Here is a 25,564-nt window from a genome sequence, read left to right on the forward strand (position 1 = left end):
TAGTGGAAACGCTGATTGACTATTAGTCGACTAAAGGCAAAATCTGACGAATCAGATTCGACTATGAAAAACCTTAGTCGAAGACACCTCTGATTTTAACCTGAGACTGTAATAACTCTACTAGAAATAAAAAGGTCAGTTTATTTGATTATTACAAGTTTTCTTTATATCCGTGAGTATACAACACAATTATGATAGAATGCTAAAATGATCTTTGACGTCATCTTTGGTCTGATCTTTCTCTCCATGGTCTTTGAAGTTTTCACTGAAATTAAAGCAGCTGTTCAGAATCCGGTTGTTTCTATGACAACGATCCTAGAATAAGCAGAATGACGTGATAACATTTGTATTTCTGTAAGTCTTCACTGGGGATGTTTTACACCCCCTTTCTTTGGCATTATGGGTAATCTTTTAACAATTCTAAAGAGTTTAATTCATGCAAACATTTGTCAGCAAAATTTCCAGAATGTCTTCTTTGTGATTCAGTGAGTTTTTATTCTTTTATTTGAATGTTGTGCAGTGTAACACTGTTAATCGGATTGTGTAACCATGGTGCTTAATTACTGCTTATTAATTTGGACGCTGAGTTGAGTTCATTGCTTAATTTGGGTTTGGTTATGCAACTCCTGCAGGATAATTTTCCCATTTGGAGTGTGAAGGTGGAAACCGGATTTCAACATGAGGAATATTTCAGATTGTACATTTATTTAGAAACATGTGTTTGGGTCTTTTAAGACACCACATTTTTAGATTAGATAGATTCTGTCCAGTACTCACAGATACTTCCTGGGTTATCAGAGATACGCTAACATCAGGCCTCCTTTGCCAGTATCTTTTGTCTTTAATTGTTCTGTAGAAAGTTCCCAACAACTATATCAGATTGGTGACATGTTCTAAAGCTGCTGAATTGTTCTCATCCGTGTTCTTGATTTGATGAATGCCATGTTAGCTGGAAAGAAGTGCCCATTTTCTTCTCTTTTTGGCCGTATATTGTCTGTAACCTCTGAGCATTGAGGTCAGCACTAAAACAGGCACAAAGTGTGCTCACCTGCAGGTGTTAGCGCTGGCATCTTTAATGGATATGGTGCAAAACTGAGACAAACAGTGGACTCACATTTTGTGCAAATCCTGGGGCTATTAGAGGCATAATCGATTCTTCGTATGGTTAACTCAACATTTACAGATCAAGCACAGCATGATGAAAAGAACATTTGATCCAAATTGTGTATTGATAGATGTTACTTAAACAGTGTGTTAAATCCAGCCAGCAGGGGGCTCTCAACCAAAATAATAACAATAGAATAAGTACAGACCAGCTCTGACAACCTCAGATGTTTGCTTCTTGTTTTGAATTAAGGACTCTGTTCAGTAAAAACTGCTTTATAAGGCGGTTTTTACCAAACAAAACTGTAAAGTTCCTATAATGTGGGAGAAATGCAATTAGAAACTTCCAGGTTAGGGTTAGGAGCAGTCCCAGAATGCACATGTGCACTGGAGGCAGTGCTAGAGCATGTGGGGACTGCTTCAAGTGAACCCAAAAGTGCTTTTGTTTAAAACAAGAAGTAAACAGCAGAGTTCTGCAGAGCTGGGCAGCAGCGGTCTGGAAACACCAAGTATACAGAGTGTGGGCTTCGATGTAACAGCGCTGAGTTTGGGGAATTGAACTTGTAATGTATGGCAGCAACTATGATGAGACCATAGATCGTAGAAAGAGTTAGACAAAGCCTGTGTGACATCAGCTGTCTACTTCTACAATAGGCCAACTCAAACTGCTTTTAAAGCCAATCCGTGGCGGCCTCCATATTGAAATCGCGGTCTCAACTGAACTTTGGATCAACATAACAGCAGACAAGAGCCCGCCCACTAAGCTTGACATTCTGTCAGCTCAGCCAGCACTAAAGCTAGCCCTCTGGTGGTAGTGTCTGCCTGTCAACCTATCTGTCAATCAAAGAGACGCACCTATCAGTGCACAGTGAGAGCACATGAAGACATTAGCTAATGAGACACGTTTGTTTTTTTTTTTTAACCAGGCTGTAAACCAGTTTATTTCTAGTGTAAAAGCGGCTTTTTAACAGGTTTTGTGTTTGGGACTTCTGGTGCTCCTGCAGCCAGCCTCAAGTGGACACTCGCTGGATTGGCATTTTTTTGCACTTCTGCATTGGCTTCATTTTTCAGGACCAGAGGTTGAAATTAAAAGTTATTTAACTTTTAATAAACTGTGTCACATCTTGTCGTGTATGACAGTGCTGGTCTAGAAGTCATTTTAAGGATCACATTCAGAGAAAAAACTGTGACTCATCCACCATTCTTTGCTGCTGCAGTGGGTCCTTTGGTTCTTCTTCACTGCTCTAAAATGGTAGCCCCTGCATGCAGACGTCAGTACACGACTTTTGTTGTCTTTGAAAAGAAAACAACTCACTGCTGTTCTTTGTTCTTCTTTTAATGCAGAAATGTCGTCAAGTTATGATAAAACTGGCACTTTAGCAGCATCCACACTAATCTCTTCCTCCATAATTGCACTGGCCTCTTGTTGCTCCTTGTTTACATCACGACTCTGCAGCGCCCGAAAGTAGTGCCCCTCGTTTCTGATTGGTCCTGCCACTTTCTAACCGGACCCAAACAGTTCATATGGGAGCTTTGCAAGATAGATTCACCAGTGAGAAACACGGAAACGGGCGAATCCATCTGCTTTGCAAGGTTAAAACAGTATCGGATCAGTGCATAAACTCGTGTTATGCTCTGACTCGCCGACATCAATACCTGCATTTTAAGCAGTATCAGACATGTTTACAAAACTTGTATCAGAATCGGAACAACCCTGAAAAATACCTTTATAGATATAAAAAAAACTCTATGATTTAAAGAATAGGTTATTTTTCTGTGCAGTCCATCGTGTTCATGGTGGCGGTGTTTGAGGCTTTTCTTTGGTCACAACAGCTCACTGATGTCATTCAGCATTTATACACTGTTGCACCTCACCCAGCAGATTCTCTGTTTAGGCTGGTGATTTTTTTCTGTTTGCTGGTGAAAAGTGGAAGGATCTTATCTCTGTCCCAGTATAAAGGACAGTTAGTGCAGCTCTGCTTCCACTCCTGGTGGCTGCAGCGGGTGCACAGTCTCTCCTCTTTAGGTACCAGCTTTGTCCGTGGCATCCTCTCTCCATGGTGAGGCTTTGCTCACTGAGTCTGCCAAACATTTCCTTTTTTCTTCTAGGAATTTTGAGGGCTAATGATTGAAACATAGATTTGCTATCACATCATTGTTGAAATGCACCCACAGATTTAGTTCTTAGGGATGGTAGATACCTCTTTAAAACACTCTAGGAGTGGAAAAACAGTTTGGCTGTTTTATTCTCAAGTTTCTCTAATCAAACTGTCTCATGTTTGCACAAGAGTGACTGATGTGTTTGCTGTCTCTGCAGATGTCTCTGGACATGCCATGGAGGCCCTCAGCTCTGCCATTGAACATGAGTCAGGTAAGCTTGTTGACTCAAAGACAGGACCTGAAGAGGACCTGGACTTCCAGGTAGCAACCACAGACCAGCCTGAGGTTGCTGTTGAGTCCAGCTTAGAGCCGGTACAAGAAAGAGAGGAAGATGTCAAAGAAGAGATGGAAGAGGTGAGGGAACCTGAGCAGGATGGACCAGCCGACAGCTCTACATTCTACCAGAGCGCTGAGGATACCACTGTGGAGAAAGGTGTGACAGAGCAGAGGGAACTCTCTGAGCCAACAGCGGTCAAAACTGTCCAACTTACAGCCATGCAGAAGACTACCTTCAAAGAATCAATCACCTCTGTAGATACTGACGTTGCTGTTCAACATCCAGATGTACCATCCAACCTGAGAACTTTCTGGAAGAAGGAACACATCGTCTCTGCTGGTGAGGAGGCAGAGCACAAAGACACCAACAAGACAGAAACAGAATCGGCCTCTGAGGCCAAGAACACAAACAACAAGCTCTTGTCTCAGGTGGAAACGACAGAAAAGTCCGACTGTAGCCTCATAGTAGTTCTATCCAAAGAAGATGGCACCTACAGAGCAAATCCTGTCCTCATCTATGAGGAATCAGAAGACATTCTGACAGCGTCCATAAGAGAGACAGACATGTTAAAGATACAGGAAAGCATCATGTCATCTGCACCTGCCTCTTTTCCTTTACATGGACAACAGCAAAAGGAAGAGACTTCGGATGCCCCTCCCCAGCAGTCCAGTCCCACCCCTCTAGAAGACAGGCGAGCCAAGATTAGTGATCTGAAGAATTTCTGGGAGAAAGAATTCACAAAGTCCAGGGAGCAGGCTGCAAATGCGGTTGGCAGGTCATTCCGTAACAAAGTGGCTTCCCCTCAATCTGATGTCAGAACATTCTCCTTAAGAGAGAAGTTTGAGGGAGCAGGGCCATCCAAGCCTTCTGTCATCCCAAAATCATTAACTGTGACTGAAAAGGGGTTTGTCAGTCAGAGTCTGAGGAGTCCTGAGGATGTACAATCAGTAAGCCCCCAAAGCAGAGTGCAGGCTGACCAAGAGCCACAAAACAAGCCCCTTAGTCCCAGAAGATCCCAGATGCCCAGAGCTAAAGAGCAAGATGAAGAAACCCGGAGAAGTCCATCAAAGACATGCCACCCAAGAGTCCTTCCAAGAGAACCCTCTGGTCCAAAGATTCAGGGACTGGAAGGATCTCCTCTTAAAACCTTTCCTATAGACATTGACCCTGGAACCAAGAATGTTGAAGAGCCTCAAATGAAACCAACACCAGTGCCAAAAGAGAGGAAGAGTCCCTCTCACGAAGCCAAGCTGACACCAGCACCATCACCAAGAGTCAGGGACAGTCCCTCACATAAAGCCACACCAGCACCAGCACCATCACCAAGAGAGAGGACAAATCCTGCCCATGATGCAAAGCCAGAACCAGCACCAGTATTGAGAGAGAAGAGGAGTTCCTCTCATGTAAAACCATCACCAAGAGTCAGGGACAGTCCCTCTCACGAAGCCAGGCCAACACCAACACCAGCACCACCACCAAGAGTCAGGGACAGTCCCTCTCATGAAGCAAAGCCAGCACCAGTATTAAGAGAGAGGAGGAGTTCCTCTCATGAAGTAAAACCAACACCAGCACCAAGAGAGAGGATGAGTCCCTCCCATGAGGCAAAGCAATCGGCACTGACAGAACCTAGAAATAGCTCCAACATCATGATGGGTGATGCAAACACTCAACGAAGTCCTTCAGAGTCCTCTTCACCACAGCATAGAGGAAACTCAGAGAAGAAGCAGACAGCTCTGACAGAGTCTAAGTCCAGCTCCTATGTCACCATCAATGATGAGAATACTCTACCAAATACCTCAAACCTCTCGTCACCACAACACAAGAAAGCTCCAGAAAAGAAGCTTGGGACCCTGACCCGCCTAGCTCGATCCATCATCCCCCAGGATTATCAGTACTACCTTGGGCCACATGAGAGGGCCCATGTCCCCCCTTTTACCCAGGAGAGTGATGCTTTACACAGTCCACAGAAATCCCTCAGAAACACTGTGGGAATCCTGAGGGCCAGTCCCACTAAGGGAAGTCCGTCCAGAAAGAAAGATGAAGACCCCAGTCAAGACATGGCGACTGGTGCTTGCTCACTGCCCCGAACAAGTTCAGGCAGTGAGCGCCGACTTCTCTCTTAATTGTCTTTGAAATCATGATGACAAAAACAAAGGGCAGTAGAGTTTGAGATTTATATTTCAGAAAGCACAGCAGCACTAAAGGCCTTTACACACTCAGGGCGCCATGGTTAGACGGCACGAAAATGTGAATAATTCTGAGACAAATTTAGTCGCGCCTTTTTACGCACATCAGAGTCCGTGGTGTGTTTTCTCCTGTCCTCTGATAAAACGTGATTTATACTGGAGTGGAAGATAAAAGGAGGTTTCTCCCTCTCTCTCCTCCACATTTACGCACAGCCAGGAGTTTAATTTACTGCACCAGCCAAGTTTGCTTTGAACCGGCTTTTTAAATATTGTCAATAATAATAAGGGCACAGCTAAGGCTTGCTGTGAGAGTAGTTAACTCCGCCCACAGCGCACCGATTGGCTCACATGTTTGTGTTCCAGACTGATTAGAGGAGTAATTTCAGTGATCTGATTGATGCTGAGCATTTATAAGCCGTATGTCTCAGATCAGAGGAGACTGTTGATAAATCTTTAATGGGGCTTAAATCATGTTCGTGCTTTTACGTTCACATGGACACGCTGTGCTGCCTGTTGCTCATCTCCCCCTCTAACGGGGCTACGTAAGGTGAAAATCACAAGCTCTGACGACACACAGATATGAGAGGAGGACATTCTTACTCTGCTGTCTTCTTTAAAAGTCGACGACAGCGAGTGTTTCCACTGGCTTGATGCTCATCAGGAGCAACTTTGTAAAAATTGACCACGGTTTAAAAAATATCCGCCAAAATTTTGCTCTGTGAAATTAGGTTGCTGATGTGGAACCTTGCATTGCCTTTGCAGGTTGGAAAAAAAATTTCATTGGAATTATTTGCATGAAAAATTGCGTCTAGTGTGTAAGAACCTAAATGCACCTAACGTTTTCATTCATAGCCTTGCACCAGCATGTAGGCTCTTTGCAGACGATGCTGCATCACAGTGAAGAATTTCAGATGGTGGGCAGGAAGTGATTTTAGCACAGACGAATGATAGCTCAATGACAAAGTTTTGTGCTGTTGATTGTCTCAACTGTTGGAAGTGCAAAGAGGAAAACATACGAGTGCTGCTTTTGAGTAAAGTAGTGATACATTCAGACAAAAGTTTTAAAATCTCAGAGAGAAACTGCAGCAGCCTCTATCTACAGCCTGGATCAGCACTGATCATGTGTGGTCCGTTTCCATCAAGCAGCAGGGTTTGGCTCTGAAGAGTTTGGACCCTGATCTGGCCTGTGTTTCCTCAGCTGACGTGACCTTGCTCGTTACAGAAAATCCTTCTCTTTCAAGCTGGGTATACACTGTGCGATTTCAAGCTGACCATACGACAGTCATGGCTGAATGTCATCTCATACTGTCTGACTGAATTGCTTACAAAGCACGACTGTCGCACATGACTTGTGTGTTTACACACAACTCGCTGCTGTCGTGCACCACCTGGGTGCTCACACTGTATGAGTGAAGTTGGGACGGGCTGTGACAGAAACCTGCGGTTAAAAAGTCTCACACACTGAGGGTGAAGTGTCTCCAATCATATTCTCTCTCTCTCCCCCCTCCTTCTCCCCCGCTCTCTCTCTCCATTCCACACACACAAACAACATCATCATCCGTGTCAGCTGCAGGTCCGTGGGTAGGAATATTTCCTGCTCGTTTACTTCCTTTGTCACAGTGGGGGTGCATCAGGAAGTCATTCTAGCTGTTGTCATGGTAATTTAGGACGTTGACTGATCGTTCACAAAGGAAGGCAATCCCCCAAAGTTGTTTATTCTGCTTGTGTTTCTGCTCTCACTGTGATGTGTCTGGAGTCGTACGACCAAAACATCAAACATGTCAGAAATCCTTCCTACCAGTCAGGAGCAGGTCGTCAGGTGGTCGGCTGTCGTAACCTCCTGTACACAGCACAACGAACAACGCCCAATCCGACTGAAAGTCAGCCCGACTTCAAAGTGAGTCATGTGACTCAAAATTTGCGTCTGAATCGGAGGAAAATCGAACAGTGTACACCCGGCTGTAGGAGATGTCGATCACTTGGCTCAGCTCTGAGCTGGTCTTTTGGCTCCCAAGTGGCTCTTCATTTGGAACCAGTTTGGTTTCTTAAATATGGACTGAAAGACAAGAAATATGGAAGAAAGGACCGTGGTTCACGTTTAAAAGATATTTTGTAGAACAGGCTCGTTTGTGAACGGCACCTCATTACTGGGTCGCTTCTCTCTGAATTTTGAACGAGAGTATGATGATGATGTGCTAGCTTAGCTCACAGGCTGCTAATGAGCTAACTGCTGTTTCCCTTTAATTTAGCTGCCAGTGTCGATGGTTAACTAAAACTACCATGCTGTGAATCTGAGTCCTGTTGTTCTGCTAAATACTGCTGTCAGGATTTACATTCAGTTTAAAGTGGAGCCAGGTTTTAGTCTGAGCCGTCAGATCATCTCAGCTTCAGTTCTGTGTAAAAGCACCAGCCTCCCTCCTTATTTATTCAAATACTTCAGATCATCTAACACATTTTTACTTGAGTAAATACAAAATTCAGTTTTTAAACGATTATGTCATTTATTGAAGGGAATAAAGCCATCCAGACCTACCTGGCCCAATGAGAAATAGACTTTAATTTACTTTACTTTTAATTCCTGGTTTTTCCATCCTTGGTGTTTGTGATAACTGTCAGAGAGTCTTTACATCACTGTGGAGGAATGTTGTCCCACTCTTCTTTGCAGAATAGTTTTCATTCAGCCACATTGGAGGGTTTTCCAGCATGGACGGCCTGTTTGAGGTCACGCCACAGCATCTCAGTCAGACTTAAGTCCAGACTTTGACTAGACCACTCCAGAACCTGTATTTAGTTTTTAGTCCATTCAGAGGTGGACTTGCTGGGGTTGTCTGGGATCATGGTCCTGCTCTATAACCCAAGTGTGCGTGAGTTTGAGGTCATGAACTGATGGCTGGACATTCTCCTCCAGGATTTTCTGCTAGAGAGCAGAATTCATGGCTCCATCACATTGCCCCCACCATGTCAGACTGTTGTTCTGATGTTGCAGAGACTATTTCTGTCTGGTCAGTCCTCAGAATATTCTCCCAGAAGTCTTGGGGATCATCAAGATGTTTTTAGTCCAATGTGAGATGAGCCTTTGTGTTCTTTTTTGTCAGCAGTGGTTTTGGCCTTGGAAATCTCCCATGATGCCATTGTTGCCCAGTCTCTCTCTGATTGTTGAATCATGAACTCTGACCTTAACTGAGTCAGTGAGGCCTGCAGGTCTTTAGATGGGGTTCTGGGTTCGTTTGGGACCTCCTGGATGAGTTGTCCATGTCCTCTTGAAGTTATTTTGGAGGGCCAGCCACTCCTGGGAAGGTTCACTGCTGTTCCAAGTTTTCTCCATTTGTGGATAATGGCTCTCACCATGGTTGGCTGGAAAGCCTCAGAAATGTCAGTGGCCTTATTTCTAATCTGTTCTTGAACGTTCTTCAGATGGCATCATGATGTGTTGGAGATCTTTTGGCCTACTTCCCTTTGTCAGACTGGTTCTAGTTAAAGGGTTCTGGGTTCAGCAGGTCTGCAGTAACCAGGTCTGGGTGTGGATAGAATGGCTTCTACATACAGGGTGAGTTAGGTTTGAATGGCTCTGTTCCCTTAATAAATGGAGTCATTATTTACCAACTGTCCCCGGTGTCTCATGTTTATCAGCACTGCCAGGTGTAGAAGGTTATTTAGCCAAAGCATGGATAAAACCAGGGCTTGTACTCAAATAAATAAATAAATCTGTCTCAGCATGGCAGATATTAGCCTCTCTAGTCATGGCAACGGTTCAATACACAGATGCTTCTTTAGATGCAAACGACAGCTCTTCTTAGTCTGGTACTATCTCTGTTTCCGATCAGTCGACAGTTTTTAGCATGTCTATGCCGGCTTCACCCTCTCTGTTCTCATACGTTCATGCTGTCTGTGAGGGGAGGCTGTGTTTTTCTAGAGAACCAGAAACCTCCAGTGGGTATGAGGGATCCCTGTAGTGTTTGTTTAACAGTGTAGGAGAGCACAGTGACATCAGAGAGCAGATCTTATTTACTTTGTGATACAGAAGCTTGACCGCTCACCTGCTAATTCAGACAATGATGGACTACGTTTTACTCCCTGGCAGGTTATGACGACACTCCTAACATCATCATGACATCTCTTAGAGAACTGTCCTCAAAGATCAAGTCTACATCCAAAAGTCTGGATAACCTCGCCTCAAAAACAAGTAACAGAGCTCTGCTTTCATGCAGCCCATGGCTTTAACACACACTCAGACTGCTGTGATGTAGTTTTACTGAACTATGCTAATACTACTGAAATCATTGTCTCCATAGAAAAGGAGAAAAACCAGGAAAACCCAAAAGAACCAACAAATCAAAGTGTGGAAGACGGTGAACATGAAGTTTTTCTTTAAGTCGTAGACAGTCCAGTAAACATGTAGACGTAGTTCAGACATCCATGAGTCCTCCTCTCATCACTCTGATCACCTCTTTCTTTAGTTTCTTCATCTCCGTCATCATCATCGGAGTGGAAACAGTTAAGAAGCAGCGTGTCAGTGCCTGTTCTTCAGCAGGACGAGGTAAATCAACGCCACTCTGCACAAACTGCTGCAACCATCAGTGACTCATATCACAGAGGAAATGATTTCTCAGCTCCTCTGACTGATCTGATCTCCTCTGACCTAGTTTCTCTGTGTTTTCATGTTCGTCTCTGAAATAATCAGACAGACAGTGACAGCACTCTGGACACCAACCTGGGTTTGAGGAGAAACACGGGAAGCTCCAGGTCTAACTTAAGCATCTCCTCAGGATTGGCCTCCATGTCTTCTGTACGTCCACTCTCAGCTCACCAATGCTTCACACACAGACACACCCACACACTCCACACACACACCACTCCAGAAATGTTCCTGAGTTTTTCTGTGAATGCAAGAATAAATGCAAAAATTTTCCACCCAGAGAGTTCCCTCTCTAACCCCTCCTGGAAGGGAAATCTTCCTCCTGTCAGGGTCAAGTAAGAACAAGTAGCTCAGGGAAGATTCGGGGCTCCTGAAAATGTTCCTGTTTTAGAACACCAGTGAAAACAGCTTAAATAGATTCCTCTTTTACTCCACCTTTCCTCTGTTTATATATACAGGGCGCCAAGCTGCCAAAATGATGGCTAAGTTCATAAAGGTCACGGGGTCCTTTCCCAGGAAAAAATGAGGAGCAATGCCATTAACGCCTTCGATCAATCATGGAGTCCTGGCTAGTTTCTCTGTTTTAAGCTACACTGATCAGATCAACGACACTGACACCACAGCCTGACATGTTAGAGTTAAAACTGCATCACATTGTCATCATCACCAGGCCTCCCTCTGGTCAGCCTCTCTACCTGCCTGATGACATCACCATCATCTCCACCTTTGATTGGACTAAATTGGTCCAATAATTAAAGGAATAATAAAAGACCTGCTGCAAGTAAAAAGTAAAAATAACGGTTCTGAAGCATAGATTTATACACACAGCTCTTATTTTTCAGATTCACATTAACATACAAATACAATCACAGCCAATAATATATCAATGTATATTTATACAACATTTTATTCTGGTTTGAGAAATGTTACCCCTGCCTATGAACTATTTCATAAAATATAAAAGACAGGGCTTTTAATCAGAGTAAATGATCTGGATCTTTTTCCACTATTTAAATCATTTTCTTGTTCCTGGTGTATTACTTTATCCTAAAGTTATCCGCCTGCTGTATTTTCAACCTTTACACCAGGGTTCTTACTTTTTCAGAGGAAGATATTTCCCTGATCCTGAATCTTTTCTTCTGTGTAATTGTTGATAAAATTACCTGCTCATTCTCTGACTGCCGTATTTACTCGGCTCTAAAGCTGCGTTATTACAGAACAGGATGCTGTGTTTTAACACAGAACAACCCACTAAAGCTAGCGATGCAGAGGGTTAAACCAGGGCTAATAAAATCATTTTCAGCAGGTTCATGATGATGCATAACTTCTTAAATGTCATATTTCTACCATTAAAAGAAAAGCTTGATGCTCTGCTCTGTCATTAGTGTTCCTGCAGCTGTGAGGACTCATGTTTAAGCTGTGAAATATGCTATTAGATGGAGAACACGTCCAAGTTTGAATATTATTGATCATTACTACACACTATACATAATAACACTTTTTAAATTAAACCATGATTTAAGAAAAATACTGCAAGGTTTTAAAAAATTTGGGCTCCAGCCACACTGGTTTGTACAGTCACCACACCTTCAAATATAGAATATAGAACATTAGAATATTGTGGAAAAGTTCATTCTTACTGACATTTAACACTATACACACATAAAATTTGATGTTTCAAGCCTTTTTTGTTTTTATCTTGACTATTACAGCCCTCAACTCATGAACTCCAGCATCTCAAAAGATGAGAATATTGCATAAGAACTGTCATAAAAATTCATTCCTAATACACAAAAGTCCAGCTTCTGGAAACAGTGTTCATATGTGCACTCAATACTTGGTCAGTGCTCCTTTTGTATGATTCACTGCATCAGTGCAGTGTGGTGTAGAGGCGGTCAGCCTGCAGTCAGTCCCAGTAATCCCATGGTCAGTCTGTTCCTTTAACTCTACCTTTTTTTTAGAGACTAGACAGGTTTATATTGTTAATGTACTTCTTTTGCCTTTTTTGCTGTGTAATGTCATTTTTCTGGGCGGGGCTTCTCTCCTCTGTGTCTCTGTGAATGAGCAGGTCAGTGGCAGCATCAGCAGCATTTACCCCGCAGACTTTGGAGACATTGAGGTTCAGGGAAACATACAGTTTGCTGTGAACTACATCCAGAAGCTGGGAGAGTTTCACATCTTTGTGGTGCAGTGCAGAGATCTGGCTGTGGCAGACACCAAGAAGCAGCGCTCAGACCCGTAAACGCTTTATTCTTTATCCCACGCTTCCAATGAGGAAGGAATGTCACATCATCCAGAGGAGTCTGGAATATTAAAGTTAAAAATAAGACGTGTCCTCTTCTCTCTCTTTTAAAGGTACGTGAAGTGTTACCTGCTCCCTGACAAAACAAAGCTGGGGAAAAGAAAAACGGCTGTGAAGAAGAAGACTCTGAACCCAGACTACAATGAAATCCTCAGAGTAAGACAGACATCTCTAGGCTGGCTACATGGGGGGGCTGGTTTTGGAGTGGTCCTAACAGTCCAGGATGTGGCCTGGTTTTGGAGTGGTCCTAACAGTCCAGGATGTGGCCTGGTTTTGGAGCAGTCCTTCTATTAGTCCAGGATGTGGCCTGGTTTTGGAGCGGTCCTTCTATTAGTCCAGGATGTGGCCTGGTTTTGAAGTGGTCCTAACAGTCCAGGATGTGGCCTGGTTTTGGAGCGGTCCTTCTATTAGTCCAGGATGTGGCCTGGTTTTGGAGCGGTCCTTCTATTAGTCCAGGATGTGGCCTGGTTTTGGAGCGGTCCTTCTATTAGTCCAGGATGTGGCCTGGTTTTGAAGTGGTCCTAACAGTCCAGGATGTGGCCTGGTTTTGAAGTGGTCCTAACAGTCCAGGATGTGGCCTGGTTTTGAGGCCTCTTAGAAGTGATCTGATGATTAAGAGTTTGTAATGTGGCTCTGGACTGAGTTGGAGACTCTCTGATCTTAAATCACCTCTTCAACAGTTTGAATCTGAAATCCTAGATATCAGAAATGTTTGATATTTATATTATTTATTTAGATTTATTATTATTTATATTTTTAATTTGACTTTGTCTCTGTAAACAGATGAGGTTTTGTCTAATGATGTGGTTGAATCTGTCTGTCCACAGTCATGGCCGAAAGTATTGGCACCCCTGGAATTTTTCCAGAAAATACACCATTTCTCACAGAAATGGTTGCAATTACAAATGTTTTTGGTATACACGTGTTTATTTCATTTATGTGCATTGAAACAATGCGAAAAAAAAACAGAATAAAAAAAGCCAAAACTGACATAATTTTACGCAAAACTCAAAAATGGGCCAGACAAAATGATTGTCCCCCTTTTAAAACTGTGAGTAAATTGTTTTATTTCAAGCATGTGATGCTCATTTAAACTCAACTGTGGCAGTAACAGGTGCTGGCAATCTAGAAATCACACCTGAAGCCAGTTAGAATGTCTAAAAGTTGACTCAGCCTTTGTGTTGTGTGCCTGTGTGTGTCACACCAAGCATGGAGGAGAGAAAGAAGAGCCCAGAATCATCTGAGGACTTAGGAAGCAAAACTGTGGAAAAATATGAACAATCTCAAGGTTAAAGACCATCTCCAGAGATCTTGAAATTCCTTTGTCCACTGTGTGTAATATAATCAAGAAGTTTATAACCATGGAGCTGTGGCTAATCTCCCTGGACGTGGACAGAAGAGAAAAACCGACAAATGAATGCAACACAGGATAGTTGGAATGGTGGATAAACATCCTCAGTCAACTTCCACACAAATTCAGGCTGTCCTGCAGACTCAGGGTGCAAAAGTGTCAGCTGGGACCATACGTGGTCATCTGAATGAGATGAAGCGCTATGGCAGGAGACCCAGGAGAACCCCACTGCTGACAAAGAGACATAAAAAAGCCAGACTGGAGTTTAAAAATGTACCTGAGTAAGCCTCAATCCTTCTGGGAGAACATTTTGTGGACAGATGAGACTAAGGTAGAGCTTTTTGGAAAAGGAAGTCATTCTACTGTTTACAGAAAACAGAATGAGGCCTACAAAGAAAAGAACACAGTACCTACAGTCAAACATGGTGGAGCTTCACAGATGTTTTGCTGCCTCTGGCACTGGGTACCTTGACTGTGTGCAAGGAATCATGAAATCTGGAGACTATCAAAAGATTTTTGGCCACAATGCAGGGCCTAGTGTCAGAAAGCTGGGTCTGTGTCAGAGGTCATGGGTGTTCCAGCAGGACAATGACCCCAAACATACCTGAAAAAGCACCAAGAAATGGTTGGAGACAAAGCTGGAGAGTTCTGAAGTGGCCAGCAATGAGTCCGGATCTAAATCCCATTGACCACCTATGGAGAGATCTCAAAACTGCTGTTGAAGAAGGCACCCTTCAAATCTGAGAGACCTGGAACAGTTTGCAAAAGAAGAGTGGTCCAAAATTCCAGCTGATTATTATTATAGTATTCATAGTAAGCGAACAACAGGATGAAATAAAACTTACCGGGATCAGTAACGGTAGTCTGCAGGACAGAGCTGACCAGCATGTAGTCTGTCTGTGGCCGAGTTCAGAATGACTGGTTTCCACCGCGTCACGATCGTCACGATAACCCCATCCCCCATCCCACGCCCCCCAACGTAGTTGGTGCTTCGCTCTGGCCCTCGCTCTGGCCCAGCAAAGAGTTGGTGCCTGCTAAGGACCAGTTTTTAGCACCTGGAGCCAGTGCTTTGTTGGTGGAAATGGAAAGAACCGGTGCTAACCCAGGCACTAGCCTGGAACTAGCCCAGCACCAGCTCGGTCGAAAAGGGGCATGAGAGGTGTAAGAAGCTTGTTGATGGTTATAGGAAGTGATGGGTTTCAGTTATTTTTGCCCAAGGGTGTGCAACCAAATATTACGTTGAGGGTACCAACAATTTTGTCCGGCCCATTTTTTGAGTTTTGTGTAAAATTATGTCAGTTTTGGCTTTTTTCTTCTGTTTCCTTGTGTTGTTCCAATGCACATAAATGAAATAAACATGTGCATACCAAAAAAATTTGTAATTGCAACAATTTCTGTGAGAAATGGTGTATTTTCTGGAAAAATTCCAGGGGTGCCAATACTTTCATTCATGACTGTATAGTGTGGCTGGAAGTGTTCGTATACCTTTGGTGTTCTGTATTTTTTTTTTTTTAATCAGAATTTTATTGAATTTTTAAAGGGTCAACAAAGAATACATACAGTTTGCCATCTTTTGTGTTACATCAAAAAAAAAAAAAAAAAAAAAATAATAATAATAATAATAATTACAATGTCAAATGTTAAGGTTGAAAAAAGTAATAATAATTTTAAAAGAATAATAATACTGCCATCCATGTCATAAATAGATACAACTCTCAAAGCTGCCCACCTTAACTACCCACTTTTGTTACCCATCATTTGCATAGTCACTTTTAGTCCTACCCAGTAATGACACTGACCAGATGAAGATTGTTGGTCACTCAGTAATCTAACAATTAAGGGTAAGTTTAATTAACTCTAGGTGTATTAACAAAATAGTGTTTAAGTGGTAAAACAAAAGATATAAATTAAGGACATTCATGAGTTTGCAGTAGATATGTTTGGCCATTTTATAGAGCTTTGGCCCCTCAGCACCAGCTGAGTTAGTTCTTCTGGCAAACACACAAACAAAGGAGACCACACCTCTGTGAAGTATCTCTCATTTCCCTTCAGTACTGCACTGACTCTTTCAAGAGGGAGAACCCTAAATATCTCCCTATACCACAACATGGCAGTTGGGGGCTTATCTTTTATCCAGATTATCAGAATATATTTTCTGGCCTGTAGTAGTAACTTGTCACAAAGTTTAAATTCTAAATATGTTAAAGTTACACTCTTAGAGGAAAGGCCAAGAATGTAGAGGCCTGGGTCTCTCTTAAGTTTCACCTTAAAGATGCTGCTAAGCTCCTGAGATGTTGTACTCCAGAACCTTTGAATCCGTTTGCATTGCCAGAGGTAATGAGAATAGGTGCCAACCTCTCTTTGACATTTGTTACATAAGGGAGAAATCTGGCGATCTATTTTGTGCAGTATGTTAGGAGTTAGATGCGAACGGTGGAGTATTTTACACTGCGTCTCTCTTAACCTGTTACAGGTAAAGGTTGATCTAAACACTCTGATAGCTTCCTGCCAATCATCCTCAACATGTTCAGTATCAAGATCTTTCTCCCATTTTTGTGCAATATTTGTTACACCGCCTAAGCTGAGAGAGTTCCACAATGAATAGAATGCAGAAATAAAATGTGAGATACCTTTTCTGTCCAGAAGAAATTTCTCAATAACATTGAATAAAGCTGTGTCTGGATGGGGTAAGCTTTTTGATTTGATCAAATTTCGGACCTTGAGGTAACCATAAAAGTGATCTTTAGGGATGTTAAACTTTGACTGTAGTTGTTGAAAAGTCATAAGTACATTATTCTGGTATAAGTCTCCCAACAGTCGTATCCCATTATCATGCCACTGATCAAAGATACTAGGATGAAGTCCTGGCAAAAAATCTGGATTTCGAGTGAGAGGGGTCAGGAATGAAGCACGGGCGCCCTGACCCATATGTCTATGGATTCCCCACCATGGTGTCCTGTATTTAAAATTAGACAACAGTCTTTCACAGACCTCTCATTCCATGTAGTCCTGGTTCATATTTTACAGACATCTTTATTGTCTCTTCTCCTTTATAGTTTAAAATCCCGATGGAGGTGCTGAAAACTCAGAATCTAAATGTCTCGGTGTGGCATAACGACACTTTTGGCCGGAACAGTTTCCTGGGTGACGTGGAAGTGGATCTGTCAGAGTGGGACTTCACTAACACACATATAAATGACTATGCATTAAAAGCTGGGGTAAGTCTCTCTCCAGTCTGTATGCTGCGCAGAGATCTGATGAGACATTTACTTCTCACCGTCATCTTTCAGGTGTCAGCCCCGACTTCAGCGCCGGCCCCCTCTCTGCTGCCAGACAGCAGGGGTCAGATGAGAGTGGCCCTGAGATTCCTGCCGCAGACGCCCAGCGGTGAGACGAGGACTCTGGAGTTTCTATCAGTCTGTAACCTTCACATGTGTCCCTGATGTTATTCAACTTGTTCCTCAGGTCAGAGCACATCGACCATGGAAACCAGTGAGGTTCAGATTTGGGTGAAAGACTGTAAGAATCTTCCTCCAGTCAGAGGCGTGGTCATCGACCCGTTTGTCAAATGGTACGTGAGATGTCCAACAAACTCGTAATATAATTATTTTACTATTTCATTAAAATATTAGCTCATTTAAATTTAATGGCAGCAACACATCTCAAAAAAGTAGGGACAGGGGCATATTTTCCTCTGTGTAGCATCACCTCTTCCTTTAACAACAGTCTGTAAACGACCTTTCACCCATAATGGAGTTCTGGGAGAGAAATGTTGTCCCGTTCTAGTCTGATGTAGGATTCTAGCTGGTTCTTCTTTGTTGTATTTTTCCTTTTCTGATGCTCCAAATGTTTTCTATTGGTGAAAGGTCTGAACTGCAGGCAGACCAGTTCAAGACCCGGCTATTGTGAAGCCATGCTGTTGTGATGGATGTGGTATGTGGTTTAGTATGGTGTTGCTGAAATAGTCAAGGCCGTCCCTGACAGAGACGTTGTCTGGATGGGAGCATATGTGTCTCTAAAAACTCTCTCTACTTTTCAGCATTGATAGTTCCTCTCCAGATGTTACAGCTGCCCACGCCATAGGCACTAATGCAACCCCATACCATCAGAGATGCAGGCTTTAGACCTGAGCCAGGAGAACAAGCTGGATGGTTCCACTCCTCTTTGGTCCACAGGACACGGCATCCCTGGTTTACAAAAAGAATGTTTAATTTTGATTTGTCTGACCATAGAACAGTTTTCCAAGTTTCTTCAGTCCAGAGTTTCCTGGTTATAGTGTCTTCTTTGCATGATCCAGCTTTAACTGGCTGATTTTGCTCTAGTGGACTTTTGAAGACATAAAAACCAAAATGATCTCTAGTAAAGCTCAAGGAAATATCTTTTTGTTATTGTGAGTTGAGTGGATTATTTGCTTATTTGATTCATCCTATCAGAATTCCTAAGTTATGGATTTTACTCCACATTAGTCTGGTCTTTCCTGAGGTTTAGATGAAGCTAATACAGGCGTTTTACCTCCCTCCTCTTCTTCTGCTGCAGCGCCGTACTTCCTGACACCAGTCGTAAGAGCAGACAGAAGACACGGGTCGTGAAAAGGACAGCCAACCCCATGTTTAACCACACCATGGTGTACGACGGCTTTCGGCCAGATGACCTGCGAGAGGCCTGTGTGGAGATCACAGTGTGGGACCATGACCGACTCAACAACCACTACATCGGTGGTGTGAGGCTCGGGCTGGGAACAGGTCAGACTCCATTCCACTTTCCTCTTTGTCACAGTCACAGTACTTTATCTGAACTCTCTGGATTGATGAGTTTGGAGTCAAAATCTGGACCATCAGTGCACGGTTTAGATTGGAGTAATGTCACATCAGCTCCGAGCTTTATAACAAGGCTCAGTAAAAACTCAGAACACAGTTAAAGACTCAAGGACTGTGACGATACTCAATAATTCAACAAGCTGACCTTCTGAGAGATTTAAAAGACCTTAGCTAGCAGATACAGATGTTAGCCAGCATGCTAACGGTTCTAAATCATCACAGACATCCTTACATGGGAAGTCCATCATTCTAGACTCCATTCATGGATGGGTTTGAGTGTTCCAGTAGTGTCAGTGTCTGAGGACCAGGGTAAGGTGACAGAGAGGCACTGTGGGGCATGTTGGGATTTGTTGGTGAGGAGGAGGACGATCTTGTCCTTGGTGTGTAACTTAACTGGGGGCCAGTGAAGGTGGATGAGGGTAGGGGTGATGTGACATCAGGGTCTAGTGCCAGTGAGAAACCTGGCAGCAGAGTTCTGGACTTACTGGAGCCTGACAAGGTCTTTTTGGGTACACCAGACAGCAATCCATGACAGCACTCCAGACATGAGTTGATGAATATGTGGATGAAGGTTTAGGCCACAGAGTCTAGAGATAAGAGGTTGAAAAAGGCAGATCAGGTCATGGTTTGATGTGGCACTGGAAGTCCAGGATGGTGCCCGGGTTTAGGACCTTGGAGGACTGGTGGCTGGAGCTACCGCCCACATTGAGCAGGAGGTCTCTTACCTCCTGAAGCGGCCCCTTGGGGGCCACAACCATGAACTGCTGTTCAGTTTGAGTTTGTTAGTGGACATCCAGGCTGTGATTTCATGGAGACAGGTGCTCAGGAAGTGTGTGTGTTGTGTGGGGGGGGGGGGAGTGGGTGGGTTGGTGGGTAAGTAGAGCTGGTGTTAAGATTGCTCAGTCTTTATTTCTGTGAGGTATATACACATATTTAAAGACATGACTACGCACTAAAGCCAGACCTCAGTGTGACCTCCCTTTACACTAAGCAAATGCAACCGTCTCGAGTTTTCTGAATTTATCATAGCAGCTTTTTTATATCTTTGTCAGATCAATACTCAGGTCAGGTCCCTACATCAACATTGGTCCTTTGCTGCTCTGGCCTACTAGTGGCTTTCATCCAGACCTGTGCCAGGCCCATGCTCCATCTCACCAGGTGTTCTCCCATATGACCTCGGACTGGGACTTGGACTGGGGCTTAGTCCAACCCAGCAGGCCATGGGCTTCCAGTATGTGGTGAGCTGGATCAGGCCTGGAAAAGTGAACCAAGAGCCTTTAGAAGCACAGCTGCAACTCCTTTATCCAGCAACATCACAAAGAAGTCCAGCCGGTGGCCATCAGTCAGGTTTTGGCCTCACAAGAGTATAGGACCAGGAAGACCAAGGACCTAGAGACTCGGACTCTCATCCACATGCTCAGATACTGTAACCTTGCAAAGTAGTTGGAAACACCCGTTTCTGTGTTTCTCACTGGTGAATCCATCTTGCAAATTTCCCGTCTGAACTGTTTAGCCCGGTTAGAAATTGACGGGACCAATCAGCGATGAGGGGCAGTTCTATACAGAGTTTATTCCTCAGTAGCCGCGCGCATGCACCTTGGTAGCAGCAACAGTGTCATTTATTTTGTTGCTCTGATTGGCCCGTAAAGATGTGACAGAACATTCATCCAATCACCGTTTTTACAAAGGCTCTGCCCTTTCCCAAACACTGTCTATGAGATGTTTACCAGATGGATGTGTGAAACAAACCCATCTGGCGTGTCAGGTTACACTGGAAGGTGCTGTGGTTCTGTGCTGGAAGTCAACAGCAATGGCTGCAGCCAGAGTAGCAATTAGCCAAGATGTAGCTATAATATAGCAGTATTATCAGAAGTGGATCACATGTTGTTATTAAAACTCGAGCAAAGAGCTGCACTGAAAGCTTCTCTGGGCAGAGAACATGTTTTTCACTTTTTAAAAAAAGTCCTGCTGTTCTTTTCTACGGATGTGAAATATATCCATGCTCTGGGCGAATCTGATGTGTTGGGTTACATTTTTAATAGAGTCATTAAAAGTTGGTTTGTATTTTAGCAAACATCCAGTGATTTGGATGCCTCATGGATGTGAATGTGCTTCACATGAAAACAACCCAATAAACCTCAAACAATTGATGAAGCCTTCGCCATGTCTTTAATCAACTCTGTGTAATAAACAAGAGGATTAGTGCAGTAAATCTCCTTACATCAGCTCAAGATAGTTGAAAACATGATACTCGTGAGGGGAGTCACACCAAATACTTCCCCCTTCAGCTCTGAGAGGCTGAATCTGTTTCAACTTTTGTTTTCACTGTAGCTGACGTGGCATTTTCATCAAACATTCACAGAAACATTTCATCTCTGCTGTTTCTGTTTTCATTAGCATGGATTTGAACAATCATCTCAATAAAACAGGATTTCTGTGCTCCTCTGTGCAGGGAAGAGTTACGGCGTGGAGGTGGGATGGATGGATTCTACGGCAGATGAAGCTCATTTATGGCAGAGGATGTTGGAGGCTGACGGGGAATGGGTGGAGGATGTTTTACCTTTGAGAATGTTGGTGTTGGCAAAAAGCATGTCCAAATGAGACTGTACATGTGGAGAGGAAGAACACTGCATGTATATACTGGTGCACTGAGAGATTTCACATGTTTGTGTATAAATGATGGAGACTGTGATAGGTTTACACGTGCTGGATCAAGGTGTAGTCTAAACCATGGATGAACGTGACCTGTCAGAGAGATGGTATTTGAAAAAGATAAATGTCAATGAGATATAAATGTTTAATGATGTAGCCGCTTTGATCGAAGCTCCTCTGATTGGATACAGCCATGTAGATCAATAATGTGATCACTAACCAATCACACCATGTTCAATAAATGAAATAAGACTGAACAGATCTGATGAAGGGTCATTCTTTTACTACACTGTTTTAAATGAACATCAGAAAGCTCAGCCCTTCCGTGGAGACAGAGATGTGAGGCTTCATTTCCTGTGGTCTCACCTTAACATGTCCTGGAGGTCGTGGGCGACAGAGGGCAAGTATTTGATGGGTTAAGTTTGATCCATTTAAAATTAGATACAAATTCAATCCAAGCAAAATGAAGAACATGTCGCAGCATGGGATTGTGTAACATTACTGATAGTAAGGGAACTAATGTCTTATCAATAATGTTACACAGGTCATTAGAAACTAGCTAACATCAGTGGGTTTCTAACGTTAACTTGCCTCCATCGCTCTGGGACGGAGAAGAAGACCTGCTCCGCTCACTCGGCTGCCATTCCGCAGAGTCTGGGTTGGAAAAGTCCGTCTCTGAAGCGTCATTGCTGTATGCATCCAGCTGGCGAGAGGCTGCCTTATTTCTCTGACATACGGGAGAGAGCTCACGGCATTCTTTAACCTCTTAGGCAGATGAATGAAAGCGCTGATCCCTGGATTCGCTGTCTTTAAGTTCAGTGTCGGTTTCAGTGAGTAAGCGATTTCTCAGGCAAAAGTTTAAAGTTTCTTCCAGCGTCTAAGTTAGAACTTGTTGCTTAGATTACCTCCGTAACGATCGCTCTGCTCTTTGACCCCAGGGTCTCCATCTCTGTGGCTTTGATCTACTGTCTCTTCCGACTGTAGTGTTCCAACTACATATCCCAGAAGCCCCAAAATTGCAAGCAACTTAACTGCAATGCTCATTGATTTTGCTGGGTGGTGCTGTTGTGAAAAACACGGGTCCTGGTTCTACAGTCCTGAGCCTGCAGCCTGCGAGCCTGCAGATGGGGACTACTGGCCCCCTCAGGCTTTGCTAACCCTGTCCCCATGTGTAAGAAGTAGAGATGCTCAGAGCGATCAGTGAGTGATCATTTAAATGTGTTCTGATGGAAGTTAAAGCTCCTGCCACCAGTCAGCACAGCTGATCACATGTGTTAACAGTCTGGTGTCTGCAGCTGAGAAACGCTCTGATTGGGGTTTATTTTAACGATACAAAGACTGATGAGCCGGTCAGTAAGTACAGATCACATCAGCACTGTCACCTTCACTGGAGCATGGCTCTTAGTTACCGAGGTTAGATACCCTAAACCAGTAGTTTTCAACCTTTTTTCCCCAAGGCACTAAATTGACTAAATGACTAAATTATCAGCCCCACTGTGAAAGTTTAAGTCTTTTCAAGTGTTGTTTAAACAGAGCTAGTAATTTTCAGCAAAGCATTTCTGAACATACTAGTTATCTTTTGAAGGCACAGTTCTTTTTTATTTGCACACAGTAACAGAACCTTTCAGAAAAGGCAAAAATGACCAGTCAATATTACAAGCTCTCTTTATAACTGACCTTTTCACTGAGCCAGAACACAAACTGCTATTGTGCAACATGCTGGAAGCTTGTAATGCTCAAAGCTTGTAAAATCAAGTTAAAACCAACAGTTATTTCCCAGTTTACCCAGTATAAAAGCCTCAGAAAGGGTTTGAGCTGTCGCTTTAGAAGGCACCATGCCGAAACCAAAGAATTCAGTTTAGACTGAGAAAAAGGATTGTTGATGCTCAGAGAGCAGGAGAAGGCTTTACAAAGTTATCACAGCGTTTCCACGAGTCAAGAACTGGAGTGAGATGTAAAACCAAGAAATTCAAAGAGCACCACAGCATCCAGAACAAGACTGACAGAGGAAGGAGGAGAAAGATTTCAAAGACTGGAAAGAAAACTAGTGAGAGATGTGTCTAAAGAGCCCAGAACAACTGCCAAAACTCTAGAGAGGGACTTAGCCAAGTCAGGATTTGTAGTCTCAGAGAAGACCTTCACTAGAGCCCTGAACCGGAATGGACTGAGAGGTTATAGACCAAGAAAAACTTCTGCAGAAGAGCCACCTTCAAGCCAGACTGAAGTCTGCTAAGGACGACCTGGAGGAGGATGATGAACCCTGGAATTGTGTCCTTAGGTCAGATGAAACTAAACTGGAGCTCTTCAGCCACAGAGGTGCTGGTGATGTTTGGAGAAAGAAGGGAGAGGCGTATCACCCAGAGAACACCCTCCCCACAGTGAAACATGGTGCTGGGAGGATTGTGTGGTGGGGATGCTTCTCTGAGTCTGGAACTGGAGACCTAGTCCAGGTGGAAGGAACCCTGAAGAAAGGAGGAGATGTGGAGATATAGAAAAAACCTGAAGCAGTCAGTAACAAGACTGGGTCTGGGTCATCACTTTTTCTTTCAAAACGATGACAACCCAAAACATGCATGTGTCACTCCTGGTGAAGAACTACCTTCAGAAAACCAAAGTGAGCGTTACTGAGTGTCCTGCACAAAGTCCTGACTTAAATCCCGCCGAAAATCTGTGGGCTGAACTGAAGACAAAGGTCCATGCCAGAAGACCATCAGATCTGGAGGAGCTGGAGAGATTCACCAAAGAAGAACGGGCTGGGATTCCTCAGGAGACTAAAACTACAACGGACTACACTGCAGACTGTTATCCAGCAGAGCGAGACACTGTTGACTGTTAGCATCGGGAGACTAATAATTTAGACCTGGGTAGTTTTTGAGGAGTATTTTCATTTCTGTGTGCAACGTAAACTAATTTCAGCATCCTGAATAAAACGAGGATGTTTGAAAGCTGTTATAAGTTCTTTGTTTTGTTTAAAAGCACTTGAGAAATATGTTTAGATCAATGACATTTCCATGGGGGGGCTAATTATTTTGTCCTCGTGTGTGAATAATATTGTCTATTTAAAACATGTCACATTAAATAGCATATAGCATTAGTTCAGACGGGCCATGGAGTCAAGCACTGCTATATAGTTGAGATCAGCTGATCCCTCACAAGCCCTCATCAGCTGACGGCCAGCGGATTGGCTTTAAAGCACGCTATTGGCCAATCGCACTAATATTGAAACTGCTCTAACCTGCTATGCTCCTCCCTCTGAAAACCCTCCTCCACCCCAGCTCCTCCTTCAGACAACAGTCACATATGAATAACAGCAAAATGCTAATAAAGAAGACGTTTTCGTGACTGCCAGTCAGGTGTGTTTCTTGACAAAGCGGTCCTAACTGAACTGAACTCATAGTTGCAGTAATTCTGTATGGTTGTATAAATTTCTACTTTGCCACACTGTCCTCAGCTTTAGGTTGAGTCCAGTTCAAATGTAAGTCTAATGTAAACATGTGTGCTGATATCATTTAGATAAAGGCTAGCTGGCGTATTAATAAGGTGACATTATAATGAGTTAACAGGCAGGTTGGCTACAGCTTCAGTTACATAATAAAACTGAGATTTAATGCTGTTTATTTATAAACCAATTTCACTGTTCAGCTGATTGAATGAGCTTATTTCTGTCTGTTAATTGTGTCCATGAATGAATCAGTGTAATCCAGTAGTCCTGACAGTAGGAGACTTGTCTGCTGAACTGGATAATACAGAAAAACACTAGATATGATCTGAATGATCCACAGTGGCCAATCACACTCCGTCAGTGACATGACTGTGGCATTCCTGGATCATCCTCAGTGGTGTTTTCAGGCAGAAACCTAACCCTGCTTTTTTTTTTTTTTTATAAAAGTCAGTCGTGTCACTCACAATGAATCCTGGGAAATAAAAACCAACACTGTTCTATGGACAGCAGAGTTATGATTGATTTTTTCATAGTCATTTAAAAACTGCTCACATTGTTGATCCAGTCCTCACACTGAGATGATGAGATCAGCTCTGGTGGAGCAGGTTGAGGTTTTAAAGCTTCTTTTCTATCACGG

At 43.3% G+C, this 25,564-nt stretch overlaps 1 protein-coding gene across 2 annotated transcripts in view; it reads left to right on the forward strand.

Moving 5' to 3' along the window:
* sytl2a (synaptotagmin-like 2a) overlaps positions 1–21,665 on the forward strand; it is a 36,105-nt gene extending 14,440 nt beyond the window's left edge. Inside the window, exons 1-12 of one of the 2 annotated variants that reach the window (XM_041801118.1) lie at positions 5,120–5,641; positions 9,809–9,910; positions 10,020–10,076; positions 10,185–10,264; positions 10,409–10,513; positions 12,432–12,601; positions 12,719–12,821; positions 17,073–17,234; positions 17,307–17,403; positions 17,482–17,587; positions 18,553–18,758; positions 21,286–21,665. In XM_041801118.1, coding sequence (XP_041657052.1) covers positions 5,125–5,641; positions 9,809–9,910; positions 10,020–10,076; positions 10,185–10,264; positions 10,409–10,513; positions 12,432–12,601; positions 12,719–12,821; positions 17,073–17,234; positions 17,307–17,403; positions 17,482–17,587; positions 18,553–18,758; positions 21,286–21,434 — 1,854 coding nt within the window. In that variant the 5' untranslated portion in view covers positions 5,120–5,124 and the 3' untranslated portion in view covers positions 21,435–21,665. Of the gene's footprint in view, positions 1–5,119; positions 5,642–9,808; positions 9,911–10,019; positions 10,077–10,184; positions 10,265–10,408; positions 10,514–12,431; positions 12,602–12,718; positions 12,822–17,072; positions 17,235–17,306; positions 17,404–17,481; positions 17,588–18,552; positions 18,759–21,285 lie in introns of those variants that run through there. The other variant, XM_041801119.1, reaches the window with a different exon arrangement.
* Positions 21,666–25,564: the final 3,899 nt, after the last annotated feature.

The sequence above is a fragment of the Cheilinus undulatus genome, linkage group 12 (assembly GCF_018320785.1).
Source record: "Cheilinus undulatus linkage group 12, ASM1832078v1, whole genome shotgun sequence".
Lineage (NCBI taxonomy): Eukaryota > Metazoa > Chordata > Actinopteri > Labriformes > Labridae > Cheilinus > Cheilinus undulatus.